Here is a 24617-nt window from a genome sequence, read left to right as displayed (position 1 = left end):
ACTGTGCCTATTCTTACTATACAAGGAATAAGTAAGTGATCCCACTTTAGAATCGCTCGAAATTAAATGGGATCTGTTTTAGGGGGATTTTCCTCTGCTGAAATTGAGTTTAAGGGATGCACACTGTATATTCTTCTTAGTTTTCTTCCTGATTTCCACCTTCCTCCACTCCTTTCTTTCTCCCTTTTTTTTTTTTTTTTTTTTTCCAGATTTCATTACCTCTCTGCTGCTCCCTTACACTGCTGGAGGCCTCATATCATTTCCCACTGCCAAGCCCCCATTACACTGGTATTTCTGAAGCAGCAGAGCTTCTTAGTGCCTGGTAAGAACTGCTTCTGCCCCAGGTAGTCAGAGAGAGGCAGAAAGCTGGAGAGAAGGGGGGAAATGTTTCTGTGCCTCGGATTACTGTGTGTGTTTATTTTGTTTTAAGTGGTCGCTTTGCTGATCCTATTACTGTAAAGGGTAATGATATTTGGGAATAAAAGTCTATGAATAAGTAATGATAATAGAAGTAAGAACCAGAACTGTGGGGTATAAAGCGTGTGTTTAAAATAGGCTGTCATTTTCAACTCTGCCTACTAAGCTTTTTCCTAGACTGAAAGACACAGACCTTCGGGGAGAAAAGCAGGCAGCCTGGGACCCAGTCCACAACCAAAGGGCAACCGCCGCTCCACAACAAACCGGCTTCTCTATTGTGGTCAAACTCTATCTCCACCACCACCACCGGGTTTCTCTGGTGCAGGCAACGAAACATTTTTTTCAAAGTTAGATAACCAGAGCAATAAATGTAAAATGTATTGATTTAAGAATGGAAACTACAGAATGAGGACATTTTAGGGTCTGCTTTGAGAACTTTATGCTTCTTGAGACACAGTTATTCTTCTCGCAGAGCATCTGTGGTTGTGTACACTGCTGTAACAGGAAGGCCACCCAGGGATCCAATTAAAGCGCCGAAATGAGCCAGGCTGAACCATAAGGAAATATGAGGAGAAGAGACTGCAGGTCAGGATGAGGATTCAAACCCTAGCATCTGAGACATCATGCATTTCATTATCCGGAAGACTGGTCAAACCGGCGTCCTGAAACTCAGCACAAATGGCTGCCAAATCCTGGTTCTAGTGAGCTAAGAGAAAACAGATAACTGTATAAGAAGCAAGGGCCCTGTGCTCAAAACACCCAGCCTACCGTCCACGAAGACCAGATCCTCAGACTGCAAGCCAAGACACTACAACTGATGGGAGCGATTGCTCTGGTGCCAATCGTGGCCTCGGATTTATTGCTTTCGAGGCTAAGGTCACAGGCTAAGGCATTCTCCAGATTCTGCAATTGAGCACAGACACGCCACCCTTCCTGATTCCCCCCCCCATCAAACGCCAGGAGTCTGTTAGGGCAGAACTGCACAAATGGGAAACACCCATCAAATGCAGCAGGAATATTAACTTCGCTAGGAAGCCTTTATATGCCATTACTTTAGAAAGGATTCCTTGTTAGTCCTACCATTAAACAATTAAATTGTCAGAGATGAATTCTGTGCATGTGTGTGCAGAGCGGGCGTGTGCGTGCAGGATGTGTAATTTCCCACTCAGGTGATGTCTGCTGCAGGTCTCTCTGTCTCTGTCTCTGTCTCTCTCTCCACCTCAATTGTATGCTTTTCCCTTTACGTTATTGAAAATAAATACATCTTCCTGGCGGCATAAGCAGTTTTTGTTATGAACTTTGATATGCCTATGCATTTTATATCACTCAGAAACTAGGAATACAACACGAAATGCTCAAAGACAAATTTGTCTTCAGCTATCCCCCTGGTGAAACATGATTCCTTATTCCCCTTTCCTGACACTAGTTATTGATACAGTTTGTTTACTCTGTTGGCATTGTGTACATGGACATTATATGAAGTAGATCGAAATCAAGCTAATGCCTACAGACGGGCAGAATAATAACCACATATTTCCCTTACATTTTCACCCTAATTAGAGCTTTATGCCTTCACAATACTGATTTCCTTCTCCTAGTCTCTGTTATAGAAGGTTTGACCTGTGGAAATCAAACATGCTTGTGAAAAGCACACATATTTCACTTAAACCCAGTATTGATTCGTTCAGTAAAGAGAGAGCATACCACTTAAAACAAATTGGGTAATACTTAATAAATGTAATTAGGGTCACACTTAAATCTCTATAATTTTGTATAGCTTAAAATTTTACTTAATCAGATTACATCCTTGCCTTCGTCAGCTACCAAAACTCTTCTCTGAGGCTTTAATCTTTTAAAAACTGCAAAAAAAAAAAAAAAATAGAATAGCTATGCACCAAGATGAAAAGACCTCTAGAAATTACACAAATATAAGACAAAAGGCGAGTCCGAGAAAATACCGCCAACTCCTCAAGCCCCTGAAAGAACCATGTTGTATAAATTCTCTATGTGCCAATGCAATTATTAGTGACTTAATAAATGCTTCTTGATATGATGACATAGTATCATAAACCTAACCTGCTGTTCTGATATTAAGCCTCATAAAATGTTTAGCTTATCTGTTTTACAACAATGTACTTATCTGTAAATAAAGTAGGAAAGGGATTTTGAAATCAAATTGCAAGTAGCTACAGTTTCTCCACAGACTGCCCCCTTTGGGGGTCTCATTCCCCTTGGTTTATGTCTTTTTTTAAAAGGATGACAAAATTGTGAATTTTGGATCCTACCCTTGTTTATGTGGTGAGATTTCTATTCAGGCTTAAGATTAACTGGGGTCCACTCTGCTGGCCAGCTCTGCATCCCCTCCTGCAACCCTGCCTAGCCTCTCCCTGGCCTCGCCAAAATCTGTCTTCAGGATTTAGATGAAACACCGCACCTCTTTATTCAGTAACTCAGACTTCTGGACTAGTGCTCTGGCACAGGTGAACACATGTGTTTAAGTTTTTGGTCAAGAAAAAACTGTACAGGTCCTTGATCCCAAAGGAAGGAAAGGAATATGGGTGGGGAGATCTCCTTGGAAGAAAAAAAAGAAAAATAGTTTAACAGAAAAAGGTGATATACCCATAAAGTATTCATATCACCACTTTTCATTTATCTATTTACTAAATGAATACTGTAAAAAGTTCATATTGTAAAAACTTTAAACCCACCCCATCCCCAATACACACACACACACACACACACACACTTTGACCATTTCTTGCTCACATAATTCTTCCTTCCGACAACAGCACTGCCATCTTTCCAAATATGAAGATTTAAACCTTAGAGTTGGCTTCTATCCATCCAGTCCCTCATCCCTGGATCACACCATGTAAGCACTTGCCCTTAATCCTCTTGGGGGGTTCCTCCCTCCCCATCTCTGGTTATCCAGGTCCCACCCAACTTTCATGCCTCACGTGGATCCATCTTTTCCCTGAAGACTTGGGTTGAATAGTAAGGGTGATGTACACCCAAGCACCACACTCTTGTAGCTAATACAAGATTAACAGCATTAAAAGTGTTTTAATAGAAATTTTTAAATGGCAAAAATTACCAAGTATGTTGGAAGAACATCTCTTTACAAATAATTGGTATACTTACTGTAAACCATTCCTACCTAGTTACTAATATAGGTGCCCCCAAAGAGTACGCTGAACAAGGGATCATATACGTTGTGTGATTTCCATTCAGAAATAATATTTATTGGCTTGTGTTATATCTGAAATCATGTCATTATTAATTACTTTGATTAAAATTTGTGTGGTATTTAGGAGACTCTTATTAAAATACAAATATCCCTGAGAGGAAACACTCCAAGCTTGTTATCAATGATTTACATCTTTTCAGGGATTTTCTCAAGATTCTTTGATGAAATATCAAATCCCTTTCCACCTGTGATGGCAAATCAGTAGACTCAGTCACACGAGGAAGCACAGCATATAACCACTTCTGTGTTGTGATGTCAGGATAGTCAGGAAAGAATGCTGCTACCCCCCATCCACCAACCCATCCCAAATTTCTTCTTTTAAATTTAAGCCAAAAGGGTCTTAGCACACCATTAAATACAAATATCCCTGAAAGAGGTCACACGTTAGGCCAAAACATTATTTTAACCTCTGAATATTATCAGATTCTTCAAGGTGCTGACCCAAGCCTTTCGCTCTTAAACTCCCTGTAATGTCTTCAATTACCTCATCATGTCCTAAGACTTCCACCTCCATAGTTATTGAAATCATCCTAAATTTTTATAATTTGCTCTCAAATTCTATCCTCAGCTAGACCAGAATATTCAGATGTCTGTCTGTTGGACATCTCCATCTGTCTGTTCCGTGAACATCTCATACGCAACATAAGCAGAGGCAACACATTCTATTCCCTTCAAACTTGCCTCTTCTCATTTGTTGTGGGTTCACTTAACCACACGGTAACTCAAGCAGCAACCTCAGAGTCATCTTTCACTCCTCCCTTCCCCACAACCAATCAATGATAATATCCTAAAGATTCCAACACTGCAACATCTCGTACCTGTCTCCTTCCTCATCTCCAGGGACTCCCCCACTGTAACACACACCCCCATTTCCCTTCACCTGGGCTGCTGAAACACCACTCTGCACTATACACTACTCTTCCTAAAGCTGGGCTTTGATTGTGTCATTCTCCAATTCAAAACCCTTTATTCCTCCCCATTGCCCATTAAATTAAAATCAAACTCACCTTGGTTTTCAATGTTTATTAACTTATGGCCTCATCTACCTTCCACTTTCACATGCTTTTTTTCAACCCCTCTAGTAAAACTGGAATACTCACTGTTGTCTGAAGATGGCTTTAGCTTTCCAACCTATGTGCCTCAAATGGTTTCCTCCACTTGAAATACTTTCATCCATTTTCCATTTCCACCCATTAAGAGCCTATCCTTCAAGGTCAACTTCAAATTTTGCTTTCTTCAATAAGTCCTTCTGGAGTTCCCCACTGCTGGATGTGATCTGTCCCACCATTGAACTCCCATGGCAGCTACTACTCCCTGAATTACTAAATAGTATCATTATTTTTATGCCTGTCTTATGCTATTCACTATACTGACAACTCCCTAAGTCTAGGAACAGTGTCTTATTCATTTCTACCTCACCTGCAATTCCTAGCTCAATGCTCACATATAAAATGCACATAATTATTGAAGGTTTCTTAGCAAGTTTTGATGGAGGATGAAAAAGACAGTAGAGGAGTTCCTGGCTTCTGAAAGGGTGGCTTTGCCAAGAAGTGACTTTACAGGGTTCTGGAGAGCAACTTTACATACTTTGTAACCTGAAGACTATGGCTTAGGACAAGCATCTTGGCAATGGATGGAAATCTGCATTGGCGGAAAGGAGGGCTGGTCCAAAGCACGAGCACCCACCTGGATGAAAACATGGTACTGGGGACTTTCAGTGAAGGCAGGACAGCATGAAACGATTTGGGTGCTTGGGGATCTTGAGAGTGTCTTCAGGTCCTGGAATGCTGCAGGGCAGATAAGAGCACTGGGTCAGAGAATTCTAGAACAGGCAAATGAGTAGGTGATAAAACGAACTGCGTGTTTCACCACTCTACATACACTAGACTAAAGTAGCTCTATTTTAGCCTTGTTTGGGTTTCTGTACATATGTGAAACTGTCCGTTAATTGCTCAGTTAATCAGTACATAATTATTGAGTGCTTTCAGTATGCCAAGCACTGTGCTAGGTGCTGGCGATACAGGGGTGAATAAAAAAGACAAAAATCCCTGCCCTCAAGGACCTTTGTAGTGAGAAGGGATAAGTGATAAATAGAATAAATATATAAAATATAGAACTTACTAGAAGGTGATAAATTCTCTGGATAAAAATAAAATAAGATATGGAGATTAAGTATTAGAATTTTGAGCAGAGTGGTCAGGCTTTGTTAGGAAGGTGATATGTGAGCAAAGACTTGGAAGAGGTGGAGCGTTGATCTGTGCATCTATCTGGGGAAAGAGCATTCCGACAGAGGGAACAGCCACTGCAAATGTCCTGAAGTAAGTACAGGCCCGACATACTGGAGGAACAGAAAGAACTGGAGGTAAGCACAGGCCTGACACACTGGAGCCAAAGTAGCTGGAGACAGAGTGAGGTCAGAGGAGTAAAGGGAGACTTGCAGCCTCTGTAGGCCATTGTAAGGATGTGGTTTTTACACTGAGTGAAATGGAGAGCGTTAGGAAGAGTCTGAGCAAAAACTGACATCATTGGCTATTGGGTTGAGACTGAATGTGGAAAGGACACTTGGGTTGAGACTGAATGTGGAAAGGACCAGAGACTGAAGCAAGGAGGAGGCTACTGCAATATCCCGGGCAAGAGTGATGATGGTGACTTGGACCAGGGTGGTGGCAGCAGAGATAATGAGAAGTGATCAGAGTCTAGAAAAACGTTAAAGGTAGAGCCTTAAGGATTTGAGGATGTATTAGATGTAGGGTGTAAAGGAAAAAATGGGTCAAGGGTGACTCCAAAGCTATAGTGTGGTTTATTAACTGGAGTGGAGAATATTAAGGAAGGGGGAACAGAGACAATCCGGAATTTGATCTGTAAATCCTCTGATGTCTATTAAGCATCTAAGTGGAGTCTGGAGATCAAGAGAAAAATCTCGACTGGAGATCTAAATTTGGGAGTCATCAGAATATACACAGTATTTGAAGCTATGAGACTGAGTGATTTCCACAAGAGAGTGGTTAAAAGGAAGAGACAAGGTTCAATGACTGGGCTTGAGGCACTATAGCTTTCAGAGGTCACAGAGAATCAGTAAAGGAGACTGAGAAGGAAGAACCAGTAGGGTGGGAGGCAAACCAGGTGTGTATGTTGTCCTGGAAACAGGATATAAGTTTTCAAGGAAGAGAGAGTGATCAACCTGGTCAAATGCTGCTTACAGGTCAAGAAAGATGAGAACCAAGAAAAGCCCTTTGGATTTAGCAACCCAGAGGTCACTGGTGTCATTGACAATAACAGTTTCAATGGAGTGATGGGATAAGAAAGCCTGATTAGAGAAGGTTTGAGAATAAGAGAAGGAATTGGAGAGATTTAATATTAGATATCTCTTTTTGTTGTTAAAAAAGGTTGCACATTTTAAAAAATGCCAGTAATTCCGACTTTTTATAACCCAAATGGGCACTGTGTCCACAGTAATCTGAATACGTCAAATTTTACTTGAGAAATCCCCCTTTCAAATGATAACAAGTTTTTGAGAAATGGGTTTCAGCAGTTTTAAGTCTGGCACTCTCTTTGTTCACTGAAGAAAAACAATCATGGTCTTCAGTGAATTTGCAGCTCAAGATATTTTAAGTTTCATAATCAAACTTTTGTCTTGGAACTTCAAACACACACGCACACACATCCAGGAATGATGACGTCAGAGCTCTCAGGTTGAATATTGCAGCTCATAAATTACATTCATTCATTCCAAATATTTCATTATTGATGTATAGTGAGTGAGTCCTTTCCTTGTGCCATAGCCACCACTTACTCACTTGAAATTTTTCAGTGATGTTTCTCATTCCACGGACATTTGACTGCCTCCTCTGCCTGTAGACATTAGTTCGTGTTGTCAACAGTCGGGCCCTGAATTTCTGCAAACGTTAAGCTTGAGATTAAAAGTAGGCCAGGGAAAGCTTTCGGTAAAACATGCTAACCTAACATATCTGAACAGGACATGGTCAAGTTCTTACTCAGAACCACAAGGGTGCTGTGAAGTAGAATGATTTCATACTTCTGTTATGATGTCATTTTCTCGTAACATTAAAGCCAAGAGTCCTCCCCACCCAAGGGCAATGCCAGTTTCCCAGAAGGCTCATTTCTCAGAGCCAAGGCTCCAAAGATGCCAATGCAACCCATGCTGATACTTAAGTCTCATGTTTTTCTCAATTTTATGCTTAATTTGCTCCTTTTGGTTTTATGTATTTTGACACAGCTAAGGGTATGTGGGGATTTCCCCATAGTCCTTTAAATGCTATAAAACTTTAATACAGGCAGATAAAAACAATAATAAGCCATGCCTCCAAGCCCTCACATTTAGTTCTTTATTTGAGTTAGGCACTAACCAGTTTTAGACACTTAGATTTTCAAGTACTTGCACTGCTTTAAATGCCCTTGTGCCTTTCCTCGCCCCACCTAAATGAAAATTACATTCTATCCATAACCTGGGTAGGATCTTTACAATACTTAAATTATCATCATAATGGCCTATATATCGTGCATGAGCCAATGCAGTTTAATCTGGTTCAGAATAAAGCCAAGATGGATGCCCAATTCCCAATCCTAGGCATGCAACCCTGAAATGCCTTTTGGAAAAAATGAAATAGTGCTCCTGGAAGTCTGTTGAGTTAGTCTGTTTTCAGCATAATTGCCTTCTCTCAGCTTCCTAATACCCTTAAAACCTCTGAGCGTCTTTAACGTACAAAGTTCAGCAAAAATACCTTCAAAGCAGATTAGTTCTAATTATGTTTAATATTTGTTTGCTGCCTTATTGAATAAACTACATTTGCTTTAAAAAAAAGAAATTCACTTAACTGCATGTCAGTCACCCAAATTTTAAGCGTACAAATGAAATGGAAAACGTTTATTACACAAATTTAATTACAATTCTAAGAAATAAACATGCAAATTAGATAGGGTTCAATTTGCAGATGCTAATCCTCATCCTTGATCTTGTTCCTTTTCTCCCTGATTTTCAGTCTGTGCCTCCTCTTGATTCCTAGGGAGCCAGGCAGTAAGAGGTTTGGTTTTTCACAGTCGGAGGATCTCTGTTTTAAAGAAGTGTTGTATTTAGCACATCTGGCATAGTAGCAGTAAACAAACATTACAGTCTTTGTAACACTTTTGTGCAGGTGCCTTCCCCCCCCCCCCATTTTATTAGGTCTATGCCTTCCAAGCCTCTGTGTTCATTACGCCTGAAAGGACCCATCTCGACTATGGAGGGGTCCCTAGACAGAAGTTATGAATTAATGTTTCAAAACACAAACTCCAGTTGAGTCCAATATAGGGGGAAATTACTATTTGCAAAATAATGTGATTCTGGGGCTTAAATTAAATTCTTTTGACCAAGGACAGCCTCCTTTATTACTTTTTTATTTCCTGGAGGCTTTCCCTTGAGGCTCCCCACCCAGAAGGAGTTACCAATTCAAGTTGCAGTCTGACCAAGGTTGCTTTTTTATACATATACAGCTCCAGAGGGGCGGGGGCGGGTGGCGAGGGGAGAATAACTGCTTGGTCCTGCAAAGACATCTGTTTCTCATCTCCGTTTGCTGTGGCAAAGGAGAAGAAAGTCTTTTGCAAAGGGTGGGAAAGGCACAGATTTCTTTCTTTCTCTTTTAAATCACACGCACGCACAACAAAAAAGTAAACCAAATAAAAAAAGAGAAGACATCTCAGAAGGTTGCAGAGTGAATACATTATTCGGCTGGAGCCGAGCCCCCAGGGCTGGGGCGGGAGCCCGGGAGCGCGTGGGGTCTGGGCTGCGGGCTGGAGCTGGGCCCGCGTGTCCCCGGGCACCGGGAGGGGAGGGGAGTGGAGGGGAGGAGAGAAGGAGGGAGGGCGGGAAGGAGGGAAGAAGGCAGGGGGCGGGCTGGGGTGAGGGGAAGGCGCCCCGTGTGCTGCCTGAAGAGCGGCGGCGGCGGCGGCGGCGGCGGCGGGAGCAGAGGGAGGGAGGGAAGGAGAGCGGGCGCGCTTGTCATGTTCCTTTTCTCACCCTGGGGGCATCCTGCAGAACCTCTCCTCGGAAATCCACGGGGAAATGGCAAACAGGATTGACGGGTTTCACACGCTCCTCGCTAGACAGAGCCGCTCATTACCATAACCGTCTGCAGCGACGGCGGCGCAGCACCCCAGTCGCGGCGGCGGGACCTGCCGGGACCCTCGCCCGCCGCGCTCCAGCGGCCACAGCCGACCGGGCCGCTGGGCCGGGACCCGCGCGAGTGTGTACTGGCGGCCGGGCTGGCGCCGAGCCCGGAGAGGGCCAGGAGCAGCTCGAGAGCCGCGGCCGCCGCCTTCCGGCTGACCCCGCGGTAAGAGCCGGGCTGGGCGCGGGCGGCGGGGGCGGAGAGGCCGGGCCGGGTGGAGCGCGACAGCCGGTCCCCTCGGGCGTCTTCTGGGGCTGACTGGCTCCCGCGCGCCCTTCCGGCCCCGGGGCTGCTCCGGGGTCACCGAGTGGACGCGCACCGGCCGAAGCGGGACCCGGGGCGGCTGGGGCGCCGGGGCGCTGCTGGGCGCGGAGGCGGCGCGGGCTTTTTTCCCGGCGCTGGCGAGCGCCGCGGAGCCTTTACCCGGGCGGGAACCACCGCCGCCTCTAGGGCTGCTCGCGCTGCAGCCCGCGCGCACCGAGGCGAGTCTAGGGGCGGGTGGGGACCACAGCTCTAGTGAGACCCCAGGGTCCTCGGTGGCCGCTTATTCCCTTGTCCTGGGGGACGGGGGTCAGTAGGTGGGATGCCACCAGGTCTGGACGCCGCGGCGCTTGGCAGGTGGGGAGGGAGGGATGGTGGATGTCAGGAGCGCGCGTTTGCAAGAAAAAGGAATAGCTGCAGGAGCTGACACCTTCTGTCCCCCCCGCCACCTCCGCCCCCGCACTCTCCTCCCAGGCAGCCGAGCCGCGCTGCGGGCGGCGGCGGCTCCTCTGTCCTCAGCTCACCTCCCCGGCGGGCTCGGCTGCTGCCCGCCTGGTCCACGCCTCCGCCTCTCTCCTCCCTGCCTCCCCTCCCGCCTCCACTGCCCTAGCAACTTTCCGGAGTGCCCGGCCGGGACCGCAGAGGCGGGGGGAGAGGCGGCTCCGCGGCCGAGGGTGGCGCGGACACGGCGGGCGCCTGCGGGAGGCACGGGCAGAGTCCTGGCCGCCCGGCTCCAACGGATGCGCAGGGCGATCCCGCAGGCGCGGGCTCCGAGTGGGTTTGGCCGGCGAAGGGGGGAGGGCCGGGCAGGCATCTGCTGCGGGCTGGAGCGCGGGCCGGGGCCAGCCTCTCTAGAGCCCTGCCAACCGCCGTGAGTCATTTCCTTGGAATCCTACCTTTGGTGTTTATTGCCCTTAGAAGGAAACTTGGTTTAAAAAAAAAAAAAGAAGAAGAAAAGGAAGAATAATCATAGCTCTTATTCTTCAGGAGAGGCGCACGGCTCCAGCACCGTGGAAAGACAACTTGCCTTTGTTCCTAGACACTTGGGATGTTGTTTACTTTCTCCTTCGGTCGGCGGCTTGCAGGGCTCTGCCCGCTTCCCCGGAGAGAGGCTTGGGCTGCGGCACCGACACGCGAGGGTGTGTCAGTGTGGGAACTCGGATGTGGTGTCTGCTGCCCGCCTGCAGGGGGTGGGTCTCTAAACCTCGGACCCCAGTCTTAGGCCTGGGATGGGGAGACCCGGCTCCCGGGCTCGGGCACCCGGGCACCCCCTCGTCTCCCTCCTGCTCAGCAGCCGCATTCCAGCCCCAGAACCCGACCTAAAGATTTTGGCCTTTCAGAGCTGCAGCTGAGGAAATGTATTTCCCAGGGCAGACAGGTGTACTGCTGGGACTCGTAGAAAAGTAGTATCTCTCTATTTAGAAGGGTTGAAGGATTTCATTCCACCCACCCAGCCCCTTCCTCCACCACCACCACTACCACGAGCTGGACAAGCTGTTGAGGTCTTGTTAGGAACAGTGTCAGGTCAAGGACTTGATTACACCTGGGCAGGACAGCTAAGACCGGCAGTGTCAAAGGTGTATCGAAAATACCAGCCCTTTACTTTCTTGCATTTCAGTATTGGAATCAGACCTCTAACTTCTATAATGCTCTTAATAAAATGTTTTCTAATGATGGATGAAGGGGAGGGGTTGGCAAAGAGTGACCAGGATCGCCTGTTGGATGGAAGGCATCACTGAATCTGCAGCTACCCTGTTATGTGTGCTACTTCTATTAGCATCATCATGGCTCCAAGGAAAGAAGAAGCCCAACTCATCTGGAAAAACCAAGTTGTATAGAAAGGCCTGGTAACTTTACTGTGAACATTTGCTGGAAAAACTTGACACTTTAGCCCTTGGCCTTCTGGGAATGCTTGAGGTGTCATTCTACTACATTCCCTTGGCTGACGAAACAGACATACAGGAGCCTGAGGATAAAAGGTTAGGACCTTTCTAGTTTTTATTTTTTTTAAACACTTGTGTAGACAAAACACACTTTAACACCGTTCTTTTGAATTCACTCACCAATGATGTTAAAAAAAACAAAATTTACTCTATATGTACATCTTTGTGACTCTAGTATTAACAGCACAGAAATTTGTGAATTTCAACTTCTGAACTCAGTAGCAGAATTATAATGTAAATCTCATTGTACTGAGAAAAAATGACAGTTTGGATCTGTACATATAATACAAATAAAAAGAATCATGGTTTCGTGCCCCATACTCCAATATTTCATGAACGTTAAACTTGCCTTCTTAATTTCCTAACATCCCAGTGTAAGTTCTGGATAGACTAGGAAGATTCAATTGCAAAATCTCCTCCCTGCTCCCAAATAATCCCAACTCATTTATTTTTTTATTTGGACTTACATAAATCACTCTTGGAACTCACCTCTCCAGTTTAGGATTTTGTGTGTAAAAGTTTCCCATTCAAGAAAAGAAAAACTTACTGAAACTAGATATCATAAAAGGAAAGAAACAGCCAAGATACAAACTATTATGCCATGTTTCAAGTTCAAATGCATGAGGAGAATTTCATGCGGGAAACAATACTAACAAATAGAAACGCTGAAATCCTTAACCAAAAAGCTACAAGGATAAGTCATTAAAATATAAACAAACTCTTACTAACATAAAATAGCACAGGACCCATATAATGTCCTTTTAAACAAAGGTAATTGCTGCCAGGGGCCTGCAAATGCTTCTCTGTCTTATGCGATATGGATTTGTCAACGTGCTTTGACACGTAGGCAAAAAAAAATTTCCACGTAGGCAAAAAGCTTGGATCTTATTCCCAGAATCTAGCACAAAGTGAGTGTAAATTTCAAGCGAGAAAATACTGTGGCAGTCAATGAGACAGGGGCTACCGGCTCTGAGAAAAAGCTATATAATTCATGTGCTCCTGGCAATAGCACTTCCTGATACAGTTGTCTCTTAGATAAGTTAAGAAATTGGACCATTTCATAAGAGTCTTCCAGGAAATAAATACTTGGTTTGGATGTCGAGTTTGAGGGGTGATAGAGTGGCTTAGTTCGTGAGATCAGTGTGGTCTAAATTTCTTGATTGATGACTCAAAGAACAGAATAAATGGCATGTCCGACCATTTCTTTTTAGAGAATTAATTGAACCTTTTTTATTCTCTTGAAATAAGGTTTTCTAATAAGTCCTTGCTGCTGCCTCTTTGGAGGGCATTTTAAAAGGGGGTAGGTAATTTAGCAGCCCAAATCAGCTGGGTCCTAATTCCAACCACTGACCTGGACACCTCCCCTGCATGTCGGAAGGCCTGACTTACTTCTTCAGTGAGGTTGGGACAGAATTTCAGGTCTCAGAGAGGAGTCTGTGTGATGGAGTCATTGCTGCCAAGAGCTGCTCTGTTAGCCAGAAGGCCATTGTTACTTAATGAAGCCCTTCCCCTTGCGCCTTTCCTCCTTTTACCTGGAAGTGGACCCTTGTTATAACATGTAGGTAATAATAGTCTCCCACGAGACAATAGTATATTCACTCTTTCCCCCAAACATTACAAGCTGTATAATTTGGAGAAGAAAGCAAGAACTAGACCCTTAGCGTCTATTTGAAAGACAATCAATCTTCAAGAAAGCAGGCCTGTCATCACTCTTTGTGACAGTTCTTTAAACGGCAAAGTGAGATAGTGGAGGTTTGGGTCTCGTAAAGGAATTGGTGGATAATAAGGCACTGAGGCTGCTCTGCAGTCACCACTGATCTGTGGCCCGGAGGTCTTCTGGCTTTAGATCCTCTTCTCCTTTGCACTCACTCTGGACCCCACCTTGAGCCCTACTTAGGACCAGGTGAAGACACTGAGCCCCCAGGGAAAGGCCCCCACCACCCAAGGTGCTGAGGAGCCCAGGGCGCATCCCAAGAGTAGAGAGGCTCCCAGTTTCCCCACAGACCCTAGGGAAGGGCGTGAACTGGACAGAAGCGCAGTGGTGTTTTGCCTCTTGGAAAGTTTCTGCCTTGCCTCTGGGCTTTGCGGTGTAGAGTTGTCCGCTGCCTCTGGCCCTGAAGCCCTGGCTCCTGTTTAATATTCCGCCTGCTCCGTTGATGTTGTGCTTGGCTCCTGTGGGACTGCAACTCATGGCTGGAAACTGGAGCCAATTTTCTGTCTTCATCTCTCAGTGTTTTGACTGGAGGCAGATCCAGTTCAGGCCAATCAGGGCTGGTGGAAACAACTACCAAGTGTGTCTCTGTCTGCTTCGCTTTGGGAGAAGAAAGTGGAGAGAGCCCCAGAATGCTGTAGAGGAACTGGCCCTGCAGAAACAGAGGAAGAGGGGGCAGCGGGCAGCGGAACAGACTGAACCTGAGAGCATCAGTAGGGATTCCGGGGAAGATTTCTGTCTCCTCCTTCCTTTTCTTTTGATTGATTAGCGGATTTCATCAAAGGAGACTCTCAGGGGATTGACTAGAAAATTGATTTTGCCTTATTAATAGAAAGACAGCGGCAAGGGTTTTGGCCTTGCCTCTTAGCGGTACATTTTCTGCGGGAAGGTCAGGAGGAAAATGTGTTTAGGAGGCAAAGCAGCTGTCTGGAAGAGGGCTGAGGGGAATCTGAGAACAATAAGAAATGGGGTTTTTAAAGATCCGCCCATGAAATGCAGATTGCTGAGCACCGAGGCTGAGCTAATAGCAGCAAGAGAGTTTGCTGAGGTTTTCTTTGAAAAAATAATAAAATGTTTCAGGGCAAAGGGGAGGACTGAGACGTAAAAGTTTCCCAAAGCAAAGGAAGAAGGAGCCAAGGCCATCCCCTGGCTTGCTCTTGATTAGGGCTGTTTTCTTTTTTTTTCAGATCTGAGGCTGTCAGAGATGACTCTGGTTCTGTCCATGAATAGATTCTGCGAGCCCATTGTCTCGGAAGGAGCTGCTGAAATTGCCGGGTACCAGACACTATGGGAGGCTGACAGCTACGGAGGTCCAAGCCCCCCAGGGCCAGCACAGGCTCCTCTGCAGGGAGACCGGGGAGCTGGTCCCCCACTGGCAGGTACTGCCCTTGACCTTCCTCTGCTGCCCTCTGCGGCCAGACTGATGGGCAACGGTGGTGTCTGGGGTGCCCTTCTGAGCTGAGAGAGCTCGTGCTCCAGGGACGTCCCAGGCTGCCTGTGTACCGCTCATAAGTGAGCCCGAGGCTCCAGGGAAAGGAGCAGGAGTGATGTTAATTGCATTCAAACCTGAGTTTCCATGTGCTGCTGCTTCGGGTAAAAGTCAGGCATCTGTATTTTTAAGAGAACCAAACCAGATCTTGAAACTTCAGTTTGAGTTTCAGTTTTCTACCTTCTGGAACTGTATGGTTCTCTCAGAGCTACACAAGCCCTGGTGGGCTTGACAATGAAATCTTTATCCCATGAGACATAAAGGGATCTGCACTTTGGGCCAGCAGCTATGTGGCTCTTCTTTTTATTAAGCGTGCAATTGGCTTTGGTATTATAGGAAAAAAAAAAATTTTAAGCCCAGAAAAAAATATGCTCTCCCTGATTCTTTATTCTTATACTTTAAGGTGAGTTCCTTTGGATTTTTGTGTAGCAGTAGTGATTGGAAGAAAACCAAAAACCTGAAATGTAAAATGAGTACTCGTTGAAGTCAGATTTGCTAAAAAGGATTAAAAGCTTGCTCTTTAAAAATTAGACCCTATTTTTATTCATGGTTGATATGTTACATTTTTGAGAGCAAAAAGGACTTTTGTTACCCTGAATTTTAGTTTTAAATTTAAAAATTTAAAATTTTATATTTTAAAAGAAGGAATGTTATGACTCCAGTGTGCAGATAATAATGTGCTTACTTACTGAGAGCCAGTAATATTTAAATGTTATTTGGTTATTAGTCCTTACAGTTAAAGATATATACATTTGAACAGTGGTGTTATATTACCATGGGTTTAATTAAATAATTGGAATAAATACTAATATTATTTCAGAGTTATTACACTACTCCCCTTTATGAATGTTGCTGTTTGCCTGTGATAGAGTTAAGATTCTGAGTATTTAGTAAGTGCTGAAATATGTCATTTTCGTCTATAATTGTCTAGAAATCCTTGCCTAGCCTGGGTCACAGGATTCCGTATGATAGTAACTATTAAGACTAATGTTTATTTTTAATCACCACATGTACAGACAAATACGTAGCCAAGTTATCTTCTGAAAGGCAAGGCAAGGAAAGTATTTTGTTTGGAGAACCTCTGGCAAACCGCATGTCATTTGTCGTATCTGATTTATTACCACAGGATCACATTACAGGGGAATTTCAAATCCTATAACAACATCCAAGATCACATACTTTAAGAGGAAGTATGTGGAAGAAGAGGATTTTCACCCACCACTCAGCAGCTGTAGCCATAAAGTATGTTTTTTTTAATAGTCATTATTTTTATTAAGAGTTTAAGATACTTAGTAACAGTTGCTTGATCCATTTCGAGAAATTAAGTTGTTCCACCCAAGCAATGAAAATGAGCCACTTCTCAGCAGAGCCATATCAATCGTTGTCACTTTTTTGGGTCCTGTGTTATTTTTCACAAGTATTTGAAGAAAGAGCCAGCAAGAGCTCCTCTGCCCAGAAATAACAAAATTATATAATCTGAAGAATGTCTTTTTTACTAATGATTTCATTTTCTCAAGTTGCATTAAGGGTCATGGTGACTGGTGCTTTCACGTGTGCAGAAATGCACCTGTTCTTTCCTGACCTGTTCCCCGTATCTGAGCTCCAGCTACCATGGCCAATGCCACATGTATGTGCCTACGTGGGGGTGGTCACCCAGGGCTTTTCCTCACCTCTCAGCGGGGGACTCACCATCCTTTGAATGTGTGCATGAAAGTAAGAAACGTCCTTCATGGTGCATTCATTACACGTTTCATTTGTTAAAAAATATAATTCATTCCCAGGAAAAGACCAAAGCTAACTCTTTTGCATGTATAAGAAGAAAATAACAGGATTGGGAAAGTGCACAGAAGTACGAAACTGGCTATCTAAGCTTTTGAAATACCAGTTCCTTTTCCTTATGGCTGCCTTCCTTCAAAAACAATCTGCTGGTTTAATCGAGGAGAGGATAACCCAGACCAGAGTTTTTTGAAACTCAGAGAAGAATTTTAATTTTTGAATCATCTTCCTCACTTGTTACTCCCTCTCCCCCACTCCCACCCTTTAGATGTTGCTTTGACTCTGCTCATAAAAAGTCATCAGCATGCATTGGCGGGTGCTGGGCTTTCCCCTGCATTTGTAGTTCCTCCGTTAGGTCAGCTTGGGCTGGTTTAATTCACAGCTCCTCAGGTTGGCTTTTTTTTTTTTTATGACCTGGAAGAGCTAGCCCCCAGGACACAAGCATTTTAAGTCCTTTTTGATTTCTGTGTTGTGGCTTATAGCAGTTTTCCAAATTGCCGCTGGGTTTGTAGCAATGATCACACAGTGATGGTATCACACAGCTCAGGAGTGAGTCGTCTGATTCCCTCTCTGCATCTTTCCTCCTGCCCAACACCAGAAAAAGCCTACTTTGGCCCTTCAACCAACAGTTCCTTTTAGGGTTTGAGCCTCATTCATTATTTTTGTGCCTCTAGCCAGCAAAGATAATTGCAAGAATGAAACCCAGAAAAACAGCCAGAGAGAGCCATGAGATCTGACAGCCAGATCTCATGCCCCTTGACGGCTGGGCCAGGGTCTGAAGTATACTTACGATGACCTGCATGTTGGCATACTCTAAAAAGCATTTATTGACATATAATATATATGTGTCACATAAAGACCCAAGTGTCATAAGAGTCCAGCTTGATGAATTTCACAAAGTGTGAAATAGTCATATAACTAACATCCAGATAAAGAAACAACATAACCAGCAACCCAGAACCTTTCCTGTGTCCCCTTTTAGTCACTACCTCTCTGCCCTCCAAAGAACCCCCTCTCCTGACTTCTAACAGCATAGATTAGTTTTGTGCATTTCGGCATCCCCCTCACCGAGCCATTAAAGAGCAGACATCCTGACCTGTCCCTGCCGAGTTCTGCATTGTGGCTGGATTCCCCAGTGCTCGACATCACCAGTGAGTCTGCTGGGAAGGGGAGACATTAGCAGCCCCTGGGACAGCATCTCTAAATAAACCTGGGGAAACAAGATCCCAGACTCCCAGACTCAGAAACTGCCAAGAGAGAAATGTGCTGTGATGATATTTTAATATAGACCATTTCCTAAGCTTTCTCTTCCTTTTTTGATTTTTAGACCATCTCAATCTTTGAGGAACGAGCCCACATCCTTTATATGTCCTTAGAAAAGCTAAAGTTTATCGATGATCCTGAAGTGTACCTCCGAAGATCTGTCCTTATAAACAATTTGATGAAAAGGATCCATGGAGAAATTATCATGCAGAATAACTGGTGCTTTCCTGCCTGCTCTTTCAATGGCACCTCTGCCCAGGAGTGGTTTATGGCTCAAGACTGTCCTTACCGGAAACGACCTCGGATGGCCAAAGAGGAGTGTGAAAAGTTTCATGCCTGCTGCTTGTACCAAGAGTGTGGTGGTCACTACCTAAATTTACCCCTTTCTGTCAATGCTAATGTCGGAAATGCCTCCACCACTGCCTCTTCCTCCTCCTCATCTTCCTCTTCCTCTCCCCCTCTGCCTTTGCCGAGCTGTTCCCACCAGGTGGATTTTGATGTAGGCAGTGCGCCTATTTACAAGGGTGATGGCCAGATACCTGCCAATGAAATCTTTGTTACTAATGTGAGGTCACTTGGTGTCCAGGAAAAGGCCAAATTAAACGAGAAGGCAAATGATGACACCAACAGGGATGGTGGCCCCCTAAGCCATGAACCTGTGGGAAATGACCTTGCTTTTGAGTGCAAAGGCCAATTTTATGATTATTTTGAGACTGGATATAATGAAAAGAGCAATGTAAGTGAGTCGTGGAAAAAGTCCTTAAGGAAAAAGGAGCCTTCACCAAGTAACAAACTGTGCTGCAGCAAAGGAAGTAAGATATGAGCCGTCTTCTCCCCGAAACTTTGACGCACGCACAGCATGATCAATTAGCTCTCATAAATTGTATTTTGAATGGATTTTAGAGTTTTGTACAACTGATACAATTATGCCATGAACATGCCATGTCATTTTCATGCCTGGAGAGCAGATTGCATAAAACACCTGTATAGTAGGCATCGGCGAGCTACTTATAAATGTGGTGACGTTACCGAGAACACAGTTGACGCTTAAAAGTATATCTTAGTTTTCTCACAGAAAAGATCAGTAGATTAGAATGGGGGACAACGTGCCCTTGTGATATTTCCGTGACCTCCAGGAGCCTGTCACTAGCGAAGAACCTTCCACCTGTTTGCCACTTAATTAGGTAGTTATTTGGTAAGCAAATCAATATAACCAGCAAAGAATGTCTGCTGCTTCTCTGTGATACGGTATTTTTTTTCTGACTAAAAGACTGAAGACAGGGAGCTGGGTGAAATGGCTTCCTGGTGCTGTTAAGTGTTTGGATTCAACAGTCTTGTGTGACAGATGAAAACAGGAATAGAACGTAACAAAGCACACCTGTCTAGGGGCAGCAATCAACAATATGAGTAGAAGCTAATCCCTGCTTGCCTGTGATGGGTGATGAGGCTTTTAGAGATATATTATACAGGACGATTTGTGGTGCCTTACTTTATCTTAATTTTTGCCAATGTGAAAATTAAGGATAAATCGGAGTACAGCAGGGATTTAACAAACAGGAAAAAAAAAACACACAGGGTGGATCGATATTGTTTGGAAACAGTTAATGTCGAACTATTGCGTTCAACTTTTGATTCAACATCTCTATTCTTCCTTTGTTTTTGATGCCCAATTGCTTTCGGATTTGGCATTTTTAGAAAGGGATGGAGGAAACAATAGAGCTGTTAGAAACCAGCACTGGCTGCTCGAGCTTTTCTATGGCAACGGTCTGTTGCTGGGGTTTGGGTTTTCTGGGTTTTGGGTTGTTTTGTTTCGTTTTCTTGTCCAATGAAGTTCATGAACCAGTGGCATGCATCATACTTTAATCTGTTTTGCATCATTTCACTCGTTTAGATTATAAAAGCATGTGGTTTTTTATATATGACTTTTGCTGTTGATTACGGAGCACAATGTTGATAAATGATGTGGTGATCAATAAGGTTTTATCTTAAAGAATGTAAAGATTTTAGTTTGGGGAAAGTTATTTTGGAGAAATGGGACTCAGTCGGCAAAAGCTCCTATGTATTTGGTCAACATTTTTCTCAATCATTTCTTTCCTTTGTGCATTGGCAAGGATGTTCAGAGTACCCCTCTGACCATCCTTCCTTCCACACCAGCCAACTCCGCCTGTTAAACTGTATTCCCATTTCCAAGGTTACTGGCTGACTTGGGCCTCCTTACACACTACTTCACAGGAACCAAATGCCAAACGGAGGAAGTAAGTAAGTCCTCCCAGTTTCTCCAAGATAAAGCTTTTTTATTATTGCTATTAATATTAAATATAGGTCTCATTCATACAGTGTATGAGTAGGATCATCATTTGGACAATGTCCACAAGGACCAATTTTTAAAACCTGTTCTTGTGTTATGGCTGAATAGTCTAGTGATGTTTTGTCCTTTATTTTCAATATTTGATAAACATTTGATGTTGAAAACTTAGACGATAGATGCTTGTATATGATTGTGTTGTTGTAATAAAGTGAAGTTTTCTTGATATATATTTATTAAAATGATCAAAATTCATTCAGATTTTCTTATTTTAATGACTGTTGGCTATGTTTCTCTTTTCCATTGCTCTTTCTCCTTTAAAAAACTCAAAATGTCTAGAAACTGTCATGGGCAGTGGCCACACAGGCGTTTTCAAAGTTAAAGTGTACTTTGAAAGGCCCATCTAACAGGTGTTTCAGAATGCTCCTAGTTTGTAGGTTTAGATTTCTGTTGATTAAGAGCACAGTAAATGATGCGGTTTGTGATCGATAAGGTTTTATCTTAAAGGATCTGAAGGTTTTCATTTTTATAAAGTTTCTGAAAAAAATAGCATAACATGAAGCCATAAATACTGAATCCTAGCTGATTCCTTTATGAAATGTCAAATTGTCAAAAGATGGCCCATATGTAAACGGTTAAAATAGCTACAGAGGTTATTGCCAGTAGTATTCCATGCAATTCTGTATTGTTGTTACTCTTAGAGGCTAATATTTCATTTGATAAAACGGGCAAGCTAGTCGGAAGCTAGTTAATTTGCAAAAGTAGCATTCTTATTGTGAGCGTAATACATCATGGAGATTTAAATATGAAAGAAAGGACTTATATTTTTGCTTTTTAATTTTCCACAGAACCCACTAGCGCTTCTTTGCAGGATGACGGGTGCCTTTGAATCCAGCAGCATTAAAATGTGTAATATTTAGTAATCAAGTTTTTGCTTCTAGGACATTTCCAGCATACTTTTTCTTTACTAAAAAATAATCCCTAAACACCCATCCAAGTAACAAAAATGTTTCTGGTGTTGGTGTGAAAGCGTTAGGGCCTCCTCTGTGCCTACCTTGTGATTTCTACTCAAGAGATGTTAAGTTAGATTTTCCAGAGTGGTCAAGGCTCCCCTTCATAGTTAAGTCTATGGATTGGGTTCTATAGTTATATCCTCAGAGATGGGGAAAGCTAAGACCGCCCTCCACAGCACACTGCTGTCTCTCCGGCTGGAAGTAACACCTTTTCTTATCGCTCTGCTTTCTTTGCTTTAAGGAAAAGCTCATATGGCCGAATCCAGACTTTTAAAAGTTGAATGAGGGGAAACCTTCACTTAAGAAAATGGCCCAGCTCCCCAAATGTGCCTTTAATTGCTACTCCCCTAGGCATCTAGGTGCATGTCTGTAACCAAATCTTTAACCTCTGTTTCTGGTCCTTCCTCTCTTAAAGTGTGTGATTTGTAGAGGATAGCCTGGCAAAGGCCCTTTAAAAGGGCAAAGGTATCATTATATGCTTCCGCTCTTAAAATCCTATTATTCTAGAGGTTCACCTTGAAGGTGTCCTAGGGACAGGATTGTAGGGACAGGGACCTGGGAGGAAAACTTGACGAAAAACTTAAACCTAGTGGCAGTGACTATCTGACAACAATCAATAATTAGGGTAAAGCATCTTCGGCCTGATCTTTTAAGACAATGGAAATGTTGAACATTTTGCCTGCTACTTTGTTAAATAGATGCTGAAGCTAGTGAATGTAAGGTATTTGCTTTTAGAGCTCATAGATTACAACTCCATCGAAGCATGGCTACCCACCCCTCCAAACGTGAACTTGCGCTACAGCTTCCCTTGAGTACTTCTTTTCTGTGTATCAAGAAGAGAGCCAAGAACAACTTGCAGAAGACATGGGTGTTAAGAGGTGCCAGCCTCACAATAAATATCAGACAGGGATATGAGGATTTGTTTGCAATGCAGCTAAGCTTTTATATCCCTCAAACAACGTATGAGCAGAAAACGTTTTTGAAAATAATTCGTTGTTCAAATCCACTTTTATGACAGTCCCTGAAATTTGTAGTCATTGTATTTGTAGTGAAATCGCATTCCTGCCAGTTTTACTAGGCCTTATTCAAAAATAAGGATTCAACATGGCATCAATCATGGTGGTTTAAACGAGATACAGAAATGTCCTGTGAAGAGAAGAATGAAATCAATATTTAAATAATAAAAGAGACAATGTATGTTTTCTACGATTTCATTTTAAGATTGTTGTGCTTTGATCCTGTGGTTTAAAATAAATGCATTAAGGATCTTTTAAGTTAACTGCACGATGCCTCCAGTGCTTTCTTAGTTATAGCATAGTGAATAAGCAAGGTATATTCTCTTCACTTGGCTAAAACTTCTCCATTTTATGTGATGTAGCTACATGACCTGGAGTAACTCAGTTACTAGTTGAGAGATTATTTCCAGCCCTGTGTACTTGCCATATTTTAGCTGGGAGAATTCACTTAGGAAAAGCACTTGCAAAGATGTAAGTTATGAACACTTGAATCTCACATCCTGCCATAAAGTGCATCAGCAAGTGAGTTTAATAAAACATGCTGTTTAAAATAGTCTGTAATTTCCTGTTTCTGCATTTCCCTTCAGTATCTGTGACAGGCTGAAGAACGATGACTAAACGAAGGGAATTTACACAAGCTAGTCTGGTGGTGTTTGCAAACCATCACCGTGAGCTTCATCTTCTCTGGTAAACAATTCTCTGGTGGGCTGTCTATTGCTGTATTTTTTTCCCTTGGTGTTGGTCCAATTTGTTAATTTTTAAAATGCAGACTACTTATTCACAGCCTGGAAACACCTGCTTTTGACCACAATGAAACTGATGGAATGTATGGAGATGAATTAGTCGTTTCTCATGAAATTTCCCGTATTTCTCATCCCCAGTCAATGGAACTGTTCCTTTCATTTAACATTATGAAATCTTATAAAATGCCATATCTTGGGGGGAGAACACACACAGAAAAGAACTTTAGAGACGTAAGTTGTGAGCTTGCTTCCTGCTGAGATCCCAAGACAGTGGGTAAATAGCAGAACTTTGGGGCGGGGGGGATGGGTTTCAGCAGGAGTTGCCTCCAATCACGTCATTCCATGGGAGCAGCTGAGTCCAGGCATCAGGTGTGTGATCCTCCACCACCCCATCTGATTGGTCAGCTCACACATGAACCCAACCCGGATACTTCTAGACACGGTGCTTTTCTGCAGATGTCTTCTGAGGCAACTGCAATGAGCTAAGCTCAGATGTGACGTATCCCTTGTATTCTGTCAATTAAGAAGTGAGCAGATCTCTCTGAAACACATCTGGCACAGTGCTCAGGCATCTATGCCATCCTCAAACTCACACACCCCCTGTGTGCATAATAAGGAAAAGATGGAGAATGACAGCCTTCAAGGCAAGGGATTTCAGCAAAAGTTTGGGGAGTTGATCTCTGATGGAGTGGAGGGGAAGAAGTCTGGGAAATCCAGCACTCCACGTGCACTGAGGAGTGTGTTCACTTTCTTTACGGAGAAGTCTAAAGATTAAAAAGGAAAGAAGGCAATTTTTTGGTCAAACCTCTTTATGAAGACAAGAAAAACCATTTCAGGTACTAAAGGATTTCCTTGATTTTTTTTAGGAAGAGAGAAATGGCTTGTCTGTCCTTTCTGGGAGCTGGGAGGGGTTCTCGTTGTTCTTCAAGTCCTTAGGTGCTGTGCTTTTCAATAAACCAACCAAACTGTCTTTGTGACTAAGTATAGGCATTAGCTCATATCTCCTATTCAGTTCAGGCACAATGGTTGTGGGTTTCTCGTGAAACTGGAATACAGCAGAGGGTTAAGAGTGCGGGACTTGGAGTCAAACTGCCTGGATGCAAATTCCAGCTCTGCCAGTGTAGATGTGCAAACTTGGCCTTGGCCAGCAAGCCACTTCACTTCCTAGCACCTCAGTTTCCTTGTCTGTAAAATGGGGTGGCATGCCGTACCCACCTTGTCAGTTTGTCACGATTAAAGACTTTAATATTGGGGAAGTGGCTTGATCTT

The 24617-nt window shown here is 43.6% G+C and overlaps 1 protein-coding gene across 3 annotated transcripts; it reads left to right on the top strand.

Moving 5' to 3' along the window:
• The first annotated feature begins 7583 nt into the window (after positions 1–7583).
• On the top strand, positions 7584–20831 carry SERTAD4 (SERTA domain containing 4). Of its 3 annotated transcripts, none has more exons than XM_032644409.1 (4): positions 7584–9993; positions 14931–15122; positions 16359–16474; positions 18336–20831. In XM_032644409.1, exons 2-4 carry the CDS (start codon positions 14948–14950, stop codon positions 19092–19094), a joined length of 1050 nt encoding a protein of 349 aa, XP_032500300.1. In that variant the 5' UTR covers positions 7584–9993; positions 14931–14947; the 3' UTR covers positions 19095–20831. The 3 variants fall into 3 exon arrangements, with proteins under 3 accessions (XP_032500300.1, XP_032500291.1, XP_032500310.1); XM_032644400.1 differs by lacking the exon at positions 7584–9993 and adding an exon at positions 10235–12068 and having other exon boundaries at positions 14974–15122; XM_032644419.1 differs by lacking the exon at positions 7584–9993 and adding an exon at positions 10235–12068.
• The last annotated feature ends 3786 nt before the right edge of the window (positions 20832–24617 follow it).

The sequence above is a fragment of the Phocoena sinus genome, chromosome 1, assembly GCF_008692025.1.
Source record: "Phocoena sinus isolate mPhoSin1 chromosome 1, mPhoSin1.pri, whole genome shotgun sequence".
Lineage (NCBI taxonomy): Eukaryota > Metazoa > Chordata > Mammalia > Artiodactyla > Phocoenidae > Phocoena > Phocoena sinus.
The sequence above is the reverse complement of the archived record's forward strand: the minus strand, read 5'-3'. Positions and strand labels throughout refer to the sequence as shown.